The sequence below is a fragment of the Gavia stellata genome, chromosome 2 (genome assembly GCF_030936135.1).
Source record: "Gavia stellata isolate bGavSte3 chromosome 2, bGavSte3.hap2, whole genome shotgun sequence".
Classification (NCBI taxonomy): Eukaryota; Metazoa; Chordata; class Aves; order Gaviiformes; family Gaviidae; genus Gavia; species Gavia stellata.
In genome coordinates this window covers 42,090,966-42,111,579 of record NC_082595.1, presented here as the reverse complement: position 1 = coordinate 42,111,579, position 20,614 = coordinate 42,090,966, and the positions used below count along the sequence as shown (strand labels likewise).

Below are 20,614 nucleotides of genomic sequence, written 5' to 3'. Positions count from 1 at the left end.
AACAATTTATTTTTGTGACTTCTTTAGAAACTTTTAAATATTGGCACTAGCACTGCTCTTGTTAAAAGTGATTTGAATTGCACTACCCTTCAGGTGAATAAACTAGAAAGGAAGAAAGGGCTCAGACAAAATTTTGATCTACTTATCTAACCCAGGATAATTCTGTAACAAATTGTCCCTCTGAAATTGACCAGTACTCTGGCAACAACTTAGAAGAAAAAACAGTCTTTTCTGTTTCAATTTATTGGTTACATTCAATTCTTGGTCTTAGTGAGTATGTGATGAAGAAGCAAGTGACTTCAGCCACAGAATTTTTACTGAAAGAAGCAGGTATTAATCAACTAAATTTGGAACAGTCCAAGATCTATATCAGCTTGCATCCTCCATTTTATTTTGAATACACCCAGGCCCACTATTCTTTATATACTAATATATCAAAATCAGCTTCCAAAGTTCTAAATATCTTGTATTCATTTCACAGTAATTGGTTTTTGGTTTTGGTTTTTTTTTTTTTTTTTGGTAAAAACAAGTCATTGCTAATTCTGGCTACAAGTATTTATTCTGCACTTCTAGTGAACCTCCTGTTAAGCAATCTTTTGTTCAAGATATTCATGACAGAACAGTCGTATGAGGGCCATGAGCATTATTTGGTGATATCCTCAGTCAGCAGTAGAATCTGTATAGCTGAATTATGTGCCCTATATGTGTGGTAGAAGCACTCTAATTAGTATTTCTCTTTCAGCAGCTTTATAGCAGACCAAACAGACTGCTATCTGGAATGCCTTTGTATAAGCAGGAAGGACAGGGTGAAGATAAATCCTCAGTGTCACCAGTATTGGTTGAATTGAATCAGGCTTTTGAAGATGTGTCATTTGAGGTAACATTTCAATTGCCTTTACATCTATCTTCCAGCAGAACCACATTTACAATGAAAACTTCTCTAGCTCCTACCTGGAAATCCAACCCTTTCCCAAATATTAGATGTTAGAAAGAGTATCTTGTACTTCTGCTCTTGAATTCTCTGGCTCCTTTTGCCCAGGCTGGTCAGATGGAGGAGAGCCTGCATCTTGAACAGAAGCTGTATGATGGTGTTGCAGCCACTTCCTTGTGGCTAGATGGTGTGGAAGAACAGGTCTTTGTTGCTACAGCTCTGTTGCCAGAGGAAGAAACAGAAACATACCTCTGCAAGCAAGAGGTAAGAAATCCACGAATAGGACTTTCTTTAAATTGCCAGTAAGGGTGCATTTTATAGTGTTTAGAAATGAAATGTTAGAATCCTAGATAAGTGACATGTTGCTGTCATAATCTCTATGTAATTGCAGTATTCTGCTGCTGATTAGAAGTAACTTTATTCACTGTGTAGAGAATTGTGGTGGGTTGACCTTGGCTAGATGCCAGGTGCCCACCAAAGCCGCTCTATCACTCCCCCTCCTAAGCTGGGCAGGGGAGAGGAAATGTAACAAAAGGTCCATGGGTCAAGATAAGGACAGGGAGATCACTCACCATTACTGTCATGGGCAAAACAGACTCAACTTAGGGAAATTAGTTCAATTTTATTACCAATCCAAATCAGAGTAGGGTAATGAGAAATAAAAACTAAATCTTAAAACACCTTCCCTCCACCCCTCCCTTCTTCCCAGGCTCAACTTTACTACCAAATTCTGCAGCAGCGCAGGGGGACGGGGAATGGGGGTTGCGGTCAGTTCATCACATGTTGTTTCTGCCGCTCCTTTCTCCTTAGGGGAGGACTCCTCACACTCTTCCCCTGCTCCAGTGTGGGGTCCCTCCCATGGGAGACAGTCCTCCATTAACTCCTCCAGCGTGAGTCCTTCCCATGGGCTACAGTTCTTCACGAACTGCTCCAGCATGGGTCCTTTCCACAGGGTGGAGTCCTTCAGGAACAGACTGCTCCACTGTGGGTCCCCCACGGGGTCACAAGTCCTGCCAGCAAACCTGTTCCAGCATGGGCTCCTCTCTCCATGGGTCCACGGGTCCTGCCAGGAGCTTGATCCAGCGCGGGCTTCCCATGGGGTCACAGCCTTCTTCGGGCATCCACCTGCAGCCCATGGAGGACCCCATGCCGGAGCAGGTGGATGCCTGAAGGAGGCTATCTGCTCCACTGTGGACCTCCATGGGCTGCAGGGGGACAGCCTGCCTCACCACCATCTTCACCACAGGCTGTGGGGGAATCTCTGCTCCAGTGCCTGGAGCACCTCCTCCCCCTCCTTCTTCACTGACCTTGGTGTCTGCAGAGTTGTTTCTTTCGCATATTCTCACTCCTCTCTTCTCCAGCTGCTGTTGCACAGTTGCTTTTCCCCCTTCTTAAGTATGTTATCCCAGAGGCGCTACCGCTGTCGCTGATGGGCTCAGGCTTGACCAGCAGCGGGTCCGTATTGGAGCTGGCTGGCATTGGGTCTGTCGGATATAGGGGAAGCTTCTAGCAGCTTCTTACAGAAGCCACCCCTGTAGCCCCCCCCACTACCAAAACCTTGTCACGCAAACCCAATACAAGAATGTTGCAGAAAGCAGCACCTGATGCGAATTTTGCCTGGTCAGAACAGAATTAAACATAGAGTCTTTCTTCCATTTAGCTTCTTTGCTAAGTATTAGCAAACACCACAGTGTTGAAATTGAAATGAAGTGAAAAAGAGGGAGGAATGCTCTGGGATATGGCAACAATACGAATTCATCAACATGAAATGGAGAGGGAGGGAAAAAGACTGTTTCAGCAGCTATATGGTTTTCTGCTTCAGGAAGCCCTTGTTCGGGCAGGTTCATTTTGTTTCAGCACTTGTTTTCGTCAGAGCAGTCTGGTTTTTTTTATTATCAAAAATACCGTAGCTGCATAACTATGTCTAGTGTGTGTGTGTATATTAACAATGTAAAAAAGTCACTGCATAACTGCAAAATTGGCAACGGTTATGTCAATATGTTTGCCTACTTTCTAGAATGTCTAATTGTCACTTTGTGCTGTTTTCTACAAAATCAGTCTCTTGCCAAAGAAATCAAAGACATAACAGAAGAAATGGATAAGAACAAGAATTTATTTGCTCAGATATTTCCTGAGAATAGTGATAATAGGGATATCATAGAAGACACTTTGGATTGTCTCCTGAGAAGACTGACCTTGCTGGAGTCAGTAGTAAACCGGAGATGCCATCAGATGAAAGAAAGGCTCCAGCAAATAGTGACTTTCAAGGTATGATAACTATCTGAAGGAATTAAAAGGAGTACATGTCAAATGGGGATAGAAAGAATGTGATTATCAAAGCAATGAGAATTTTTGGTACCTAATCAGGAGAACAAGTTTTCACAGGTTTTTACTGAAAATCAAACTTCTTAGGCTATGCAAAACTTGGAACCCAAATCATGATCCAAAATTTAAACTCTCTGCTAGAAGCCTTCTGCAACTCATGCAGTTATTGTAGAAGAGATCGTTCATCCCACACTTTAACACCCTGCCGGCATTGCAATACATGGATGTTGTTGACTACTGTTCTCAAAGGAGAAAAAGCAACTTTAGACTTCCACTCTACACATTTTACAATTTCATAAATGATAGAGTACACTGTTTTTATTAGCTGCAATAAAATAGAAAACATAATACTGATTCTCACCTTTCTAATCACTTTTAAGCCATCCCATTATTCTGTAAGAGCTTGTATCTCAAGCTGTCTGTATTGAGCAAAGCAGGAAAAATGAAGTGGAGAAATCTGCTTTTAGAAATCTTTTCAGAGTTCAGAAATGCTTTTAGATCTTACTCAGTCTCTACCTTCTTTCCTATTCTTATCATTATAAAGCCTCCAGTATGGTTTAGTTTTAATGAAAAAAAATATAAATTCCATCAAAAAAATTGAAAAATAGATTGCTGGTGTCTTTAGAGTATCATCATTGTTTTACAGGTTGTTACTACAGGATTTGTCTCCAAACTCTATAACCTTTCCTCTGCAGTAGAGAGGAAAAAAAGTAATTTGAACAATTTTCAATAAAAGGCCTTCCTTTGCTGAAGAGACAATCTGATTAGAATCCTCTGCCCTATTGTTATACCAGAGATCTTTAATATTTGAAAGAATTACCGCATGCAAAAAAAAAAAAATCAGAAACACACTCCTGGAGTGTCTTAGAGAAATGTGCTGATTATTTTATATTTTACCAATATCGGGAGTTTAGTTGGGATGAATGCATGAAAAAGAAAATAATTGATTGCAGCATGGCAAAATTTTTGACTAATATGTATGTGTCTAGTCTGATAAGGTACTCTAAAAGTTGTGTAGTTAGCCCTGTAATGTGTTGAAGCCTTGTTTACTTTTTTGTTATATTTGCTGAAGTTTGTAATGAAAAAAGCTTGCTTTCAAAAGTAAAACCTAGCTTGTTTACGAGTGTATGTGATTGAATAAGCGACACAAGAATAACGTATATTTGTTAAATGAAGCTAAGTGACCCTTGCTAAATAATTATCTAATTGGAAGGCAAAAGAAGTGTCTTAGCAGGTTATGTTTGGAATAGGAGTTGGTTTAGCTTTTTGCTCATATATATCCAGTTACGGATTTTCAGCAATGTTGCATGTTTTGCATTGGATAATTATGGTGCTTCCAGTGTTGAATAGTTTTTATGCCTTAGTGCTGACATTGTAACATTTTAATGCTTTAAACTTTTTGGAATGTAAAATATTTTTCAGTTGGTTTGTGCTGTGATTGGCTATAATTGGTTGTTGTTGTCATCTCCTTTAGAATGATCTGAAGCTCCTGTTTACATCGATGGCTGATAACAAATATTTAGTTCTACAGAAACTAGCAGGGGCAGTTGAGAGACCAGAAACAGAACAAATGCAGGTATTACCAAATGTCTGTTACTTGGGGAGGCGGGAGGGAAGAGGTAAAGTTTCTAGTCAATGTATAACTGTATTCTAGAAAAAAGTTGCTTTTTATGGAAGAATGTATGTGTTCAGATGAAGTATGTGAAAATGAGTACTTCCAAGAGTGTACTACACATGTTTATAAATTAAACAAAAAAAACCCAAACACAAAGTGTCTTTCTTATCTCCCTGAGGGACCTAGTTATGTACATACTGGGCAGTATTTGAAAGAAAGAAAACGTCAATGAACCAAAAAAAGTCTAAAGTTTGGCTAAATTGTTCGGCTATTACACGTTATTAAAAATGAAAGGCACTTTCTTCCCCACTGGTTTATAGTAATATCTTGACTGTTACTCATTTTAATTTAAGGCAATAATTGTTTTTCTTTATCAGGAATTGCCTGATGAATAATTAATTAATAATTTGACAAAATATATCCTATTTCCTTGTTTCTGTTTTGCCAATGAGAAAAGTGAATGAAGTATGTTAAGGCCTATTTCTACAGATGTTTCTTGTTACCCAAGAGCTACTGTTGTCTGGTTCTAGCAGGTGACTGAGAGGAAGAGACATCCTTCAGCTAAACAGAAATACTGGCCTTTCTATATCTGATAATCAGATTTTGAAGGAATTTTAATTCATGTATGAGCAAGAGAGCTGGCAGTCTGTGTCTTTCTTTTCTGTCTTCCATGATGCAAAAGATTAATAAAAAATTTGGCTCCTATATGATTAATTTTGATGGTTGGACTTGATGATCTTACAGGTCTTTTCCAACCTTAGTGATTCTGTAATTTAACTACCAAATAGGAAAAGAGCATGGTAACAAAAGCAACTGAATTTATTTTTTTTCTGAACATCTATCTTGGCTGATAAAACATCCAAATTTAAAAGCATTGCTCTTTGTTCAGGACGTGATTGGGAAAGTAGAAATAAGGCACTTAATGAGCCACATAACTTAGCTGCATGAAGTGTAAGTTTAGTAACGGTAGTATGCATACTTCGCATTACTGGGAGTCAGGAGTTCTACTCATATATCTACTTTAAGCACTTGGATATGCAGTTTCCAAGAAAAGGCCTTAACAAAGGACTTTAAATACAGGAGTCTACCTTGTGCTTTTAACTTTGTTACAGTTTGCATGCATTAATTCAGCAGAGACTCCTAGGTTGAAAGACCTTGTTTCTTGTAGCTTCCATTGAAAAAAGTCAAGTCATCACCTGCATACGCTTGTAAATACCAACCTGTGTGCTTTCAGTTGTCATTTTCCAAGTACAAAAGAGAATGTACAAGTTCTTTTCCTTGACAGTAATTTTGGCCCTATCCTGGTCCTGTAAGGGAACTGTGCACAGCTCTTTGCTATCATGCATGTCTTTTGCTATGATGGTTGCTTGCTTCGTGCTCAGATATGACAGGAATGAGTGTTAATAAAAAGAATGCTTTAAAAGAAGGTTAGAAGTTACAACAACTAATAGTCCTTTTATGCCTGTACCATATAATTAAAAGCATGGAACTTTGCAGCAAGGTTTTGCATAAAACAGTGTATGATACTAAACCAGTTTGTTATTAAAAATGTAATAATGCCATATTATATTTAACTTCAAGAAACAAGCTGGGATCTTCCAACTTTGAATTAATACTTTTTCTTTATAGTATCCTTAAAATTTCAGGAAACTGAAGGACTGACTAATACTTCAGGCAGAAAACAGAAAAGAATATTACTGTATGGCAGCTACAGTACTGGTTTTAATCCTTCAAACTAAATGATGTAATTTTCAAATACAGGTCATACTGCAGGCAGAAGAAGGTTTGAAGGAACTAGATACTGGAATCAATGAACTAAAGAAGCGTGTAGACAAGTTACAGATTGACCAACATTCTGTGCAAGAGCTGTCTAAGATCCAGGTATGGTCCTTAAGTTCCATCCTACACCTGTCTGGTGATATCAAAGGTATTAGTATGCTCCTTTTTATTGTTCATAAGGCAGTTTAGGAAAGCGTATTTTAAAGCATTTCAGTGTGTATAAAAGATTATTTTCTCCCTGATTCACCTAGTTTTTCTACTTTAGCATTTTCAAATTTTCTAACATCTCTGTTATTAGTCGTATTAATCATAAAAAACCACAAAAACATATTTTCTTTCAGCTCTTGTTGACTCCCTGTTCAAATAGATGAAGTTAAGCATGTAAACATAATGATTCTGTGATTCTGTGTGATTTAAGGTTGGAAAAGACCTGTTAAGATCATCAAGTCCAACCATCAACCCAATACCACCATGCCCACTAAACCATGTCCCGCAATGCCATGTCTACAAATTTTTTGAACACAATGTCTGCTGAAGGTTGAGCCCTGTCTCACCAGAGTGTCATGATTTGGGGTTTAGTTCTCTCTCACATCAGTCATTAAAAAAAACAAGAAGGAAGGGGATGAAGGGGGATAGATAGCTAAGTGTGACCTGAAACTGGAAATGTTCTGCTTTTACTAGAACACCTCTCATGTTCCTGCATACTTTCAGTTAGACTTGGTTTTGAATGCACCTAAGTAATAGAACTCTTATCTTAAGGCTCTCTGAAGTAGATACACGTGGGCATTTGATCCAGAACTGGGCAATTGATCCAGAACTTTTACAAGGCTGTTGAAACTCCTTTGTGAGCAGTTTGTTGCTGAGGCAGGGGAATGGTTAAGGAAAGATCAAGGAGAAGGTTTACGACTGAATTTTAACCTTTTTAATGACATAATAATGAATTGGAAGCAAAGAAAACAGCTTAAACTGGACCATAAACTTATTAAGCCAACAAAACAGTAATCTTAATTAAAAATTAATGACAAAGAGTTTGTGCAAATGTGTCTTTAGCCCAGTTCTTTATCATTTTGGTTTTAGAGCCTCCTGCTTTCTTTTTTGCTGTCAGATTATGTGTATATATACCCCTCACCTTGATTTCAGTTTTTAGAAAAACCTTCCCTTTGCTTTTTTGACAGTTGTGCTCCTCACAATTGTCACTCTAAATCTAGGAGAGCCAGCTGCAGTCTGAGGGTGGGTACTTTGCTGTAGCACTGGATGGTCATAAAGATATTTTGGTTTATTAGTTTCTGGATGTCTTGTCTTGATCAAAAGTACAGACTTACCCTCATAGTTAGGTGTATATTCTGAGAATACAATTCTCAAAACCAAAACAAGAAAGTAATCCTGCTTAGGTGAAGAAAGCATCTGTATGTTGTTCTCACTTTTATGGTTCAGGTATACAAGATGAGTAATAGCATACGGGAACTGAGGAGATTCTTCCTTTTGGCTCATTTTGTAATTTGGCAGTATGGGTAGACTGTGAAATACACACTGCACTTTTCTACTCTTTACTGTTCTCTGTATAGAGCATTTTGCTGTTTTGGGCCTGGTTTGGGTTTTACTACGGGTTGTATGTATCTTGCTTGCTACCAGTAAGCTGCTGGGGCCAGAGAGTGAGACAAATCTGGCTTTGAGATGCCTGTAGTCTGTAGCCGTGATGGAGTCCATCCAACCTCCTGCATTGTAAGAAGCAAAATGTAAACAGCATCTGCAGTGTGCAGCAGCCACACAGTAGTCTGTTTTTTGATGACTTAAGCCCAATCACTCTACTCCTTTGCTACTTAAAGCAAGCCTTTGGGATTCTGCTAACTTTGTTCCTGAATGCATGCACTTGAAAGAGTTGCAGGTCTTGATTATTTTTTCTCTCTTTAAATGGTGAGTTCTTCATTTATCAATTAAGTCAGTATATCTGCACAGTCTTTTTGAGCTGGGAATGGATGTTATTCTGCTGGTATTCACAGAGGGATACAGGGACAGTAAGGTTGCTTCTAGGAAGACATGAGTAAGGTGTGAAATAAGAATCACCATTGCTACTGTTTGCCCCCAAGGATATGTATGATGAGCTGATGATGATCATTGGGTCCAGACGGAGTGACCTAAATCAGAATCTGGCTCTCAAGAGGCAGTATGAACGGGCTTTGCAGGACCTGGCTGACCTGTTAGAAACAGGCCAAGAAAAGATGGCTGGTGACCAGAAAATTATTGTTGCTTCTAAGGAAGAGGTTCAATCACTACTTGACAAACATAAGGTAAGAAACTGTGACATATTTCAGGACTAATCTTGACTGTAAGCTTGTACACAGCAAATTGCTAACCTTGTGTTCCTAAAGGTTCAGGACCTTTTCAGAATGGTGAGCCAGTATTAAATTGGATAGATATATTAAAACTTACTGTATTTTAAATTGGAATCAATGAACTGTTCTGACTGAACAACTTTCGAATGCTCTGTTGAAGGTGAACCCAGGTAGATCACATTTTCTTCCTCATTCTTATAACAAGTTCCTATTTGTGTCCTGTCATGCTGCATAGCAGTTTCATTCACCACTCCATTTTTTCAGATGGAAATTCACGTTTGCTAATAGCACTCACAAAATATAACAAGACTTTTCCACATTTTTTAATTAGGCAGAATATTTTGGTGGTGTATATCTGATTTAAGCTATTTTTGTTTATGGAATGAGACTTTGGATAGAATTTGTGTGGAAAGGATGACCTCTTTCTTTCTTTAAAAAGGCCATTGTCCTTTTTGTATTGTGTGTTGGATTTTGTGAAATGTTGTTGGAGTGAAAAGTTTACTTAATTCAATTTCTACAGATACTTGATTTTACTGCTATTGTCTTAAAATGTTGGTTTAGTGGTAATGAATTGAGTAACAATTGCACTTTCTTTTTTCTGTTCTCTCTTTACTCTCTTCCTCACACCCAAATTTCTCAGGAATATTTTCAGGGGTTAGAGTCTCACATGATCCTGACGGAAACGCTCTTTAGAAAGATGAGTAGCTTTGCACTCTTGAAGGAAACTCGGTCACATTCAGAGCTAATGACACAAGCTTCAGCGATATTAAAGCTGGCTCATAAACGAGGTGTGGAGCTGGAATACATTCTAGAGGTGAGAATTTCTTGCGGTCTTTTCTGTACTGCCATTGTGATCAACCACCAGGAAGGATATTCTGTGATGTTGATTTCCTGTGCTTGGACAGAATTGATGGACGTCAGTCCCTTTTGCCATACACAAAAGGCACTGATAGACTACATGTAATCTCTGCTATTTAACTGTTGTGACCTTCAGGTGACACAAGTTGTGTTCCTCTGTATTTAAAGAGCTGCTTAGCTTTAGCTGACAAGGAGAACATGACAGCTTTATCCATGTGTTCTAACTAAAAGCTGAGCTTGACACAGAGATGGTGTCTGTGTCTATCAGAGATGGGTTCACCGGACATTTGTACTGTTATTTCTGTACATTCATGACTATGCAGCTATAGGATTTCAGACTGAGAAAACAAGTAATAAAAATTCTAGATACCCAGATCAATATTCACCATATACATGGATAATTTGTGCTTTCAGACCTGGATGCTTCTGGATGAAGATTACCAGGAACTTACCAGACAGCTGGAGTCTGTTGAAGGTAGCATCCCCACTGTTGGTTTGGTGGAAGAGACGGAGGACAGGCTTACAGACCGGATTACGCTTTTTCAGGTTGGTGCTTTTTAGACATTCTTTATGGAAAAGTTGGGTGAAGGGGACCTCTGAAGGTCATCTGGTCCAGCCTCCCACTTGAAGCAAGACGATTGCCATGGGCTGGATCAGCCATGGTGTTGGAAACCTCAAAAGATGGAGATCTCACAGCCGAGCTGGGGACCAGTTGCAGTGCTGCACCACCTCCTATTGAAAACATTTTCTATAATGCCCAATCTAAACATTCAACTTTCAGCTTGTCGCCATCATCCTTTTTATATTGCATGGCACTACTGAGGAGCATTTACCTCTATCATCTTTTTGGTTCTACCGCAGATAGTTGTAGGCCTTTGTTAGACTGGCCCTTAGCCTCCTGTTTGTCAATCTAAAACAAGCACACCTCCCTCAGCCTCTTTTTAAAAAGGACATGTGCTCTAGGTCCCTAAACATCTTAATAGCTCTACACCAGACGCTGACTACTTCCTTCTTCTTGAATTCAGTGGGTGGTGAGGGCAGAGCAGAATCAGATGCCCTAAATGTGGCCTCATCAGCACAATGTAGATGGGGAAAATAAAATAACTTAAGCCAGTTGTTCACAGTCCTAATGTAGGCCAGTGCTGTGGCTTGCCTTATTCACAATGTCTTGGTTATGGAAGATGTCAGGTTAAATGCACTAGCCATTCTCTTCCTAGCCTGTACTGAGAAACAGGGTTATTCTACTCAAGGCACAGAATTTGCACTTCTTGTTGAGCCTTCTAAGGTTTCTGCTGCTTCCAACCTCAAGTTTATCAAAGTGTCTCTGGACTAAGTCTGCCATTTTTTGTTGCAACCACTCTCCCTACGTTAATGTCATCCACAAATTTACTGAGGGAGTGCCCTCTATCATCATCTATGCCATTAATGAAAATGTTGAAGATGTTTGGGCTCAAATATCAAGAATCCCTAAAGTACCTTGCCCATTACAGTCTGCCAGTCAGACATCAAGCCTTTGATCACTAGTGTTTGAGACTGGTAATGCAGCTAGTTTTCAACCCATGTAGCAGTCCATTTATCCAGCCCGCATTCTCTCTGCTTCCAGAGGGAGAGTCCTGTGGGAGATGGTGTCAAAGGTCGTACTGAAGTCCGTATCATCCACAGAGACAGTAATTTTGTCATAAAAGGTTGTCAAATTAGTGAATCCAAGCTTAATATTCCTGATTACTTTTTGGTCCTTTTCATCCTTGAAAATGGATTCCAAGGGGATGTGCTCCATGATCTTTCCAGAGAGCAAGGTGAGGCTGAACAACCTGTGGTTTCCCGAGTTGCCTTCCTCCTTCTCAAATGTAACAAGAACTAGTAGTTTAAATATAGGTTTTCTACCACATCCTGTTTTTTCGGTCTGTTCTCAAAATGAGAATTCTGTTCTAGTGTTTTGTCTTTGTCTCGTTATACACCAGACACTATGGTTGGGGTTTTTCGTTTTTTTTTGTTTGTTTTGTTTTACAGAAAAATATCTGCCAAATTTCTCTTAGAAATTGACTTCTTGTCTACTCTGAATTTGTTATGTATGTTGTTCTTTTACTAGACAGCTTTCTGCTTTTGCAATAGTATGAGGAGAACTTAAGCAATCTGTTGTGTGGGGGGTTTATTTTGGTTTTGTTTAATGCTAGGCATTGTTTGTGTTGGTCCTGACCCTAAATTAGTTTTCCTCTTTCGTTTCGTTTGTCAGTTACATAAAATAGGTTATTCAAATCCAGACTCCTGGACTCTGCTATGGCATAATTTTTAATACTTTTTTTTCTCTCCCTGTGACCTCATTTAGGTTAAAAATCCATCATAATTAATTTAGGGTTCTCTTGGAATTTTTTATGCTTCTCTCTAGGAGTTATAACGTATATACATATATGTAAGTACACACACAGACACACGTATATAAATATGAAAACTGTTAAGTTATGAGAGCTCTATGTGAAAGAGAAAATAAGAGTGATAGAAAGTTTATGTACTCACCATGAGACTGGTAGTTTTGTACACTTTATCTTCACATTAGTTTCAGCAAAACTGAAAAATGGGAATGCATGTACATTTTGTGCTCAAGCTTAGTCAAACACACAGGTGTTTTTAAAATCTGTACTATTTGTGTAACGATAGTGGAATTTGGCAGGTATATTTGCCCACATATACAAATTCTTTACCCATCCACAAGTCACTATTTAAATTAAATCCGTCTCTGCTCCCAGTTGGATTCAGGGTAAGAGTAGTAACAGCCTGTTCTTTTTCAGTACCTTTTTTCCTTTCTTTTGGCATAACAATTGGCTTCTGTGTTCAGGGATTTGGATGGCGGGGGTGATCTTCCCTGTTGTAGCCATGGATAGCAGAAGAGTAGATCAGTAACCAGAAGAGTTAGATGACCAGAGAGCTGAAGATAGGCATTGAAAGGGCTGAAGTGTGGCCACTGTTAATAACTTGATATTGGACACCTTTAACTTGCATTACAGTAGAGTTTTCAGCAGATGGTAGATCAAGTTCTGATATTTTAATCAATTTCTCTCAGAAATGGTGTTGCCCCATGAAGATTCTTTTGAAATTGTTCTTTGCAAGTGTAAAATATCTACACCAAGGAGGAGCTCATCATAAGGAGGTGTCAACAGACATATTGAAGCAAGGGGGTTTGTGACAGCACGTTCAGATGTTGAGCAGATTACCTGCATGATTGTTCTCAGGGAGTTTTAGAGCTGGAGCAGAGGGACAAAATGTGATGTGCCGTGGTGACATTGGATATGCTACAAAATGCAATAAAAGAAAACTAAATGTTGAGAAAGTGTGGTAGCAGAGGCCCGCAGAACTATCTAACAGTCTCCTCTGTCATTACAGCATCTGAGATCTAACCTGACTGAATACCAACCTAAATTATACCAAGTGCTAGATGATGGGAAAAGGCTCCTTTTTTCTGTTAGCTGCTCAGATCTTGAAAGTCAGCTGAACCAACTAGGAGAACACTGGTTAAGTAACACCAGCAAGGTTACCAAGGAGCTTCACAGGCTGGAGACAATACTGAAGCACTGGACAAGGTAATGCTGATGTAATGGACAGTAAAACTACTTCACCTGTGCTGTTCAGGTCAGAGTGATTCCCAACCCAGAACTATTAGATTCAACATTTAAAAGAAAGTACTTTGAGATGTATGTGATAGTTTCACTACTCTACAATATCCTACTTCTGGTCAGATAGCAAGTGCTATCATACTGTCTCATTTGCAATAAAACATACCAGATAACAGCTGGTGGGAGGAAGTCAGACGATATCTTATTTAGATGACTAAGTTAGAAGCCTCATGTCCATACAGGTTGATGAGAAAGGGTGTGCACTTTGCTAGGTGTGCGCTTTGCTAGGTAGCATGAGTAGCTTCAGCATGTTCTGGTAGGGGCATTGCCACTGCTGGGTTCTTGTGGGTCTGTGACATTGCATATATGGAAGGAAGCTTTTGGCTGCTTTTAGAATTGTTCATATGCTGCTTTTGAAATATATAAGTGATATAAGTGATATACAAGCTTTGTCTATTATTCATAGTATCCTTTCTTGGCTCACCAGCCTTTCAAGAGAGATGCATTAAGGGATTGTATGTATAAAGGTTATGTGGAAACACTCTCATTCTGATATCTCATTAATTGCTTGGCATATGAAATTATATGGAGCTAGTTTCTGAAAAAAAGATTAAATTTCTGCTCTGAGGTACCATGTGGTAAAGCTTTTGGAAGATTGAGCCTTCTAATGGAAAGCAATAGTGTGTTTATGTGTGTGAGGTGGGGTGCTGTTGCAGCTTGCCCAGACAGATTGGTAACCTAGTTACTAGTTCTTCATTAAAGTTAGTTTTTCCTAAGAGGCAAAAAGAAGGCACTGTTAGGAATTGTGGGTGTAATGGCTAAAATAAGAGCTTCCTGATACCATGCCTGTCTTTAAATCACGTTTTTCTGAAACTTAATAAAAGAAAGAAAATATTTTTATTTTAAATCTGGCATACAGTATCTTCCTCTAAGACACAGAGGAGAGACTGCTCAATTGGAAGCAAGAAGTGGCAATGACTGTTTTAGTTTTGTTTGAACATCTTTACAGATATCAGAAAGAATCAAGTGAACTGACGCATTGGTTACAATCTGCAAAGGAGCGACTTGAGTTTTGGAGCCAGCAGTCTTTGACAGTTCCTCAGGAACTGGAAACAGTCCGAGACCACCTGAACTCCTTTTTGGTAAGTCATTCATGGACCTAAGACACCTTTTTCTCTCCAATTACAAATAAATAGTTGAGAAATCATATGGTTATACTTTTTCTCGTCGTTGAAGTAGTGAGTATGCAAAAAAAAAATAATCTGCTTCTGTAGGTGAGCTGTCTTTCAAAAAACTGGTGTGTTTGCACATTCATTGGTCTTTTGCTACGTGCAATGATTGTAAAGCTTGATGATTCTGCAAACAGAAAATGGTTTTATGAGTGAAAACAATTTTTGATCTCACTTGGTTAGAAGCATAGCTGGTAAACACTAATAGAAAGTACGCATTTTTAAAGGGAAGGGAGGATATTCTTAGCTTTCTGAGGTAAAACTTTAAGTACAGTGAAGAAGTAGCTGATTACTTCCACAAAAATGATTCTGCTTACAGGAGTTTTCAAAAGAAGTGGATGCTAAATCATCACAGAAATCTTCTGTGCTGAGTACTGGGAACCAGCTCCTCAGGCTAAAAAAGGTGGATACAGCAGCATTGCGTGCGGGCTTGTCCCACATTGACAGTCAATGGACAGAGCTGCTCACACAAATCCCAGCAGTACAAGAGAAATTGCACCAGGTAAGGAAGGCCAGTGATGGCCTTTGATATTCCAGAAAATTCAGACCATAAGGTTGTCACTGCCTTTGAGAGATAGTTGCTCCCTTCCTTAATTTTTCCATGTGAGGCAAGATAGGAATGGTTACTCCTGTTTTAATGTGGGAAAGCTTATACTTATGTCCAAATCCTGTCTACCCATACTGTCTGACACCAACTGGTGTTAATTTCAGACCTTCACAGTTACATTTATTAAATTTTAACCAAAGAACAGATGCGGGGTTAGTCAACACGTTGGTATGCTTTTTGGAAAAAGGGAGTTCACATACCTGTGCCCTGTCAGGTTTGGATGGTGGTTTTGTTGAAATTGAATAGACTGGGTTCAAGTCTGTGCAAGTCAAAATAAATCTAAAAAACATTGTGCAAGGTTCCTGCTAGTGTATGTAGGAGCAGGAAGGTTTTGGTTGTGTATTTTTGGTTTTTTTAATGCTATAATACTGAAGTTACAGAATTATGCTGGTCTAAAAGTTGATTTAGTATTTAGTTGCTAGGAGGTTATCAGTGTAAGCCGTTGCTTCGGTTTATAATTTGGAATGCTCTCAGAGTTAGAAATATCATCGTGATTCAGAGAGAGAGAGGAAGGGTAACAAATATTAACCCAAGTCTATTATATTAAACAAAATAGGGTCATTCAGTAGTTCTCTGAACTCTCTTGTAATGCAAAATATGTCTACCTAAAAATGTCATAGAACAAGTTTCTGAGTAACTAAATGTAAGCAAGCACTACTGTATCAAATGTTGAAAGTGAATCTTTTAAGAAAAAAACAGGTACTGTTCAAAATCACCCCATTTAGAAATAACCACACAGGAAAATAGTATAAAATTATTTTCCATGGGTCTATTCATTAGCCATTTACAAGGACAGGAAAAGCGTAGCTCAAAGTTGATCTTCTGTGTAAGCCAAATACAGAATTATGAAATGAGAATGCAGAACCTTTAGAAAGTCAGAAATGGAATCTTTGAGTTGTCCAGGTTCTTCGTACAATGAAGAATGGAAATAAGAAGCCTTCAATAAAATATTTTCTTATTAGGATACATACAGTTATACAATATATCTCCCATTAAAACCTTTCTTTTTTTTTTTACTTCTTTTTCTTTTTATGAACTTCAGTGATATGTTAGGGATGTAGAATAATATGATAATAAGAGCAGGTAAAGGAAATGTAATACAAAGCAAGGAATTCTTATCCATTTTCTTCACAACATGCGTTTTAAGTTTGTTATCTCTACAGCTCCAAATGGACAAAATTCCTTCTCGCCATGCTATCACTGAAGTTATGAGCTGGATTTCCCTGATGGAAAATGTCATTCAGCAGGACGAAGAGAATATAAAAAATGTTGTAGGACAAAAAGTCATTCAGGATTACATCCAGAAGTACAAGGTGCTGAGTGGAAATGTTACTGATTTCCTTTTGAGTTATCCCCATTAAGTATATATACATAAGTAAAGTACAAGTGAATTAAGGGAAAAAACCCACTTACATTGTGGAGTGGTTAGAATTGTACACAGGTTAGAATTGGGTAATATTTGATACTGTTGAAAAGAAGCCAAAATTACTTTTACTCTGCTGTTTAATTATGGCAGGAATATAATTTTTAATACGCTTACCTTAATTTCCAAGTAAATACAAAGCAATATGCACATGATTAAATCTTATTAGATCTGTCTTTCACCCAAAACCACAAAGCACTTTGCAAATTATGTAAGTTGTTTCAGGAACTCTCTGTATAGTATCACCTTCTCCTCAGAGTGTAGCCTGTTGAATGGAAGGTGGCCACTGGTTTACCCATCAAGATAATTTTGATTAGTATCTGAGGCAAAAATGAAAGATGCTATATCTTGATATAACTATTGAGGACTATAGTTGTAACACAATTTCACTTCTTTAACTAGATCAGTAGCACTCTTGTAATAGATCTGCACATAGTGACTTTCTTCTCAATGTCAGCTTTGTTCCACTAGTCTCCTGAAAAATCACTTTACTTGTCTATTAATCTTCTTTGTATGTAAGAATATTTTCCATATGATCTGGTTTTGTATTAAAAATTTTGAGACTAAATAAAGTGAAAAAAATTAATATATACCCAGTTTTTCTTATAGCTGATCCTTGAGACCAGTATCAATACATTTACAGATACTTTTTTTTTTTTGACTGGGTTAGGGGGCAAGGCAGATTCTTTATTCCAAAGGCAGTGTATTGCTGCTTTATTTTACAAAATTTAGGAAAATGTAACAATGTTTTCAATTGCTGGTCAATTGCTAAAAAACCTTACAGCTAAATTGTGGTAATTTGTGAACATTTTTCCTCTGTTTTGCAGTAAGGTGAGAAATTACGGTACTTATGTTTTGGGTTTTTTTATTCCCTTCTTTTCTACTAGGGTTTCAAGATAGATTTAAATTGCAAACAATTGACGGTAGACTTTGTGAACCAATCAGTGCTACAAATTAGCAGCCAGGATGTTGAAAGTAAACGTAGCGACAAAACTGATTTTGCAGAACAGCTCGGAGCAATGAACAGACGTTGGCAGATCCTGCAAGGCCTGATAACAGAAAAGGTAAAGGAAAAAACTAGCTGCTCTGTAGCAAACTTTCAAAATACATAGAACTATAAGATTATAATGGTTGGAAGCCTCTGCAGGTTATCTAGTCCAACCTCCTGCTCAAACAGAGCTAACTTTACAGTTAGATCAGATTGCACAGGGAATTGCTTAGCTGAGTTTTGGAAATCTCCAAGGACAGATTTCACAACCTCTCTGGGCAGCTCATTCCTGTGCTTAACCACTCTTATAGGGGACAAGTTTTTGCCTTGTTCCCAATCAGAATTTCCCTTGTTGCAACTTGTGACTGTTATCTCTTCTCCTTTTACCACAAATCCCCAAAAGTAGTTTGGCTCCATCTTCCCCATACCTCCCCGTAAGGAGTGGACAGCACAATGAGATGCTTCCTTTGCCTTCTTTTCCCCCAGCTGAATAAAGCCAGCCTCTCCTTGTATGTCATGTGCTCCAGCCCCCTAATGACCTTAGTGGCCATTCTCCCTTTCACTAGAGGGCCCAAAATGGATCACAAGTGTCAAGGAGAAGGACAGAACCACTTCTCTTGACCTGCTGGGTGCACTTTCAATAATCTAACCCAGGATGCAGTTGGCCTTCATCAGCACAAATACACACTGCTGATTTATAATGTTCAAGTTATTGCCCACCATAGCCCCTAGGTCCTTTTCTTCTATCCAGCCTGCTGCCAGCCTGTATTGTTGCATGAGGTTATTCCGTCCCAGGTGCAGGACTTTACATTTGTCTTTGCTGAATTTCATGAGAATTGATGAGGCTATTTCTCCATCTTGTTGAAGTTTCTCTGAATGTCAGCCCTACTCTCCAGCATATCAACTACTTCTCCCAAATCAGTGTCATCTGTGAATCTGCTGAAAGCACAGTCCATCATGTCATTCAGTTTATCGATGAAGGTATTAAATAATATCAACTCCAGGACTGACCCTGAAGATGCATCTTGTAAATGATTACCAGACAGACTTTGAAATGTTTAGCACTAACCTTTAAGCCTGATGTCTCTGGTCAGTTCATTCATTTGTAGACTTCCCATCCAGCCCATGTCTCCTCAATTTTGCTACCCTATGGGATAGCACATCAAAAGTCTTGCAAAAGCCAAGGTAAACAGTATCTGCTACTCTTCGCTTCTCCACAGGGTCGGTCAGAGGCAATCAGTTAGGTCAGGCACAATTTGCCCTTGGTAAGACCATGCTCGTTCCTCCTCTTTGTTCTTTATGCATGTGGAAATGGCTTCTGGCAGGATTTGAGGTATAGTGTTTTTCCAGTTGCCAGCAACTTCCTCCAACCATCATGACCTTTTAAAAGTGATAGACAGCAGCCTTGAAATGATGTTGACACCCTCAGATACATCCTGTCTGGTTCTGTGGACTTTTATATGTCCAGCTTACTTAATTAGCCCCTAATTCTTTCCTCCTCTACCATGCCTAGTACCTCTGTATGCCAACATTTGTTAATTGGCATGAAGACCTGGGAGCCATGAAAGGAGACCTTGTCAGTAAGATTAGAGCAAAGAAGGCACTGTGTACCTGAGACTATTCTGTGGTTTCCCATTAGTTGTTGATGTACTTGTGAAGAGTAACAAGAAGGGCTTCTGTCCCTCACTAATTAGTTCCAGCCAAGTTTTTGCTTTCCTCACATCAGCCATGCATGGCCAGGCCATGCTTCTAGGCCCACTATTGTAATCCACTTTCTGTGGATTTGTCATTTATGTGACTTGAGGAAGTTGTCCTTGAAGATCAGTCAGCTTCCTGGACTCCTTTGTCCTTCAGTACAGCTTCCCATGGGATCATGCTTACCTGAACAAACCGAAGTCTGCTATTCTCAGGATCTTCAGTCTGCTACTTTCTTTCCTTACTTCACTCACAACTGTCTCATCGTCGCTGTGGCCAAGACTGCTGTTGACCATCACATACTCAACCGGTTCTAATTAAGATTACAGCTAATTAAGATGGCTCATTCCCTAGAGTGAAGTTTGTCTTAAGTAATGTGAATGCTTTATATGGCAATGCTGCTGCTTCCAAATTCTGCTTTTGTATTTTTATGGTTTTGGTTTTTTGATTTTATGTTTTTTGAAGAAGAAGTAGTGCTATTTCATTTGCCATTGAATAACACCTAGAACAATCAGAAAAATCTAAGTAATTTTAGAGCAGTCAGTTGACAAAGGAGGTAATATAAATCTTCATCTGCTTTACCACAGTTAAAAGCATATAAAATGTATGTTTGCATGCTTAGTTTTATTTGGGAAATCCTGAGGTCCTTCATCTCTGAAAAGAATTCCACGTCATAAAAATGTTCTGCTAAAGTGTTAGGTTCTTTCAGTGTGTCATGATATTTTAATATGTTATCTCTATATAATTATTTCTGGATAAAGCAGGGGTTTTATTATGAACTTTTACATATATATTTATAAAAGATATTTAGATATATTTAAATTTGAATGTATATACCATTTTTAAATTCTGAAAGCATTGAATTCCGAGAAGGCACTGGTCAGCATTGGTCTTCACCGATTTATTTAATTGACCCAACATTAAAAGTAGTTGTATGAGAAAGTATATCCTCATATTTCTTTGCAGATCCAGCTGTTGGAAAGTCTGCTGGAATCCTGGACAGAATATGAAAATAATGTACAGTGCCTAAAAACTTGGTTTGAAACCCAAGAGAAGAAGCTGAAACAGCAACAGAAAATTGGAGACCAGGCTTCAGTACAGAATGCTTTGAAAGACTGTCAGGTAATGTCCCTTTATAAATATTCTTTTTCCAACAGTTAGAAACAACACTTGATAAAGCCATGTGAAATCTTCATATCAGTGAAGTCAGTGACAGAACTCCT

At 38.5% G+C, this 20,614-nt stretch overlaps 1 protein-coding gene across 1 annotated transcript in view; it reads left to right on the top strand.

The window, feature by feature from the left end:
* LOC104264024 (nesprin-1-like) overlaps positions 1-20,614 on the top strand; it is a 231,113-nt gene that overhangs the window by 189,044 nt on the left and 21,455 nt on the right. The window contains exons 99-113 of the mRNA XM_059828180.1: positions 743-877; positions 1,040-1,195; positions 2,990-3,199; positions 4,731-4,832; positions 6,633-6,752; positions 8,738-8,938; positions 9,624-9,797; positions 10,256-10,387; positions 11,445-11,637; positions 12,675-12,735; positions 14,459-14,591; positions 14,998-15,180; positions 16,449-16,598; positions 17,596-17,772; positions 20,358-20,513. Of these exons, the coding sequence (XP_059684163.1) occupies positions 743-877; positions 1,040-1,195; positions 2,990-3,199; positions 4,731-4,832; positions 6,633-6,752; positions 8,738-8,938; positions 9,624-9,797; positions 10,256-10,387; positions 11,445-11,637; positions 12,675-12,735; positions 14,459-14,591; positions 14,998-15,180; positions 16,449-16,598; positions 17,596-17,772; positions 20,358-20,513 (2,283 nt within the window). The remainder of the gene's footprint in view (positions 1-742; positions 878-1,039; positions 1,196-2,989; positions 3,200-4,730; positions 4,833-6,632; positions 6,753-8,737; positions 8,939-9,623; positions 9,798-10,255; positions 10,388-11,444; positions 11,638-12,674; positions 12,736-14,458; positions 14,592-14,997; positions 15,181-16,448; positions 16,599-17,595; positions 17,773-20,357; positions 20,514-20,614) is intronic.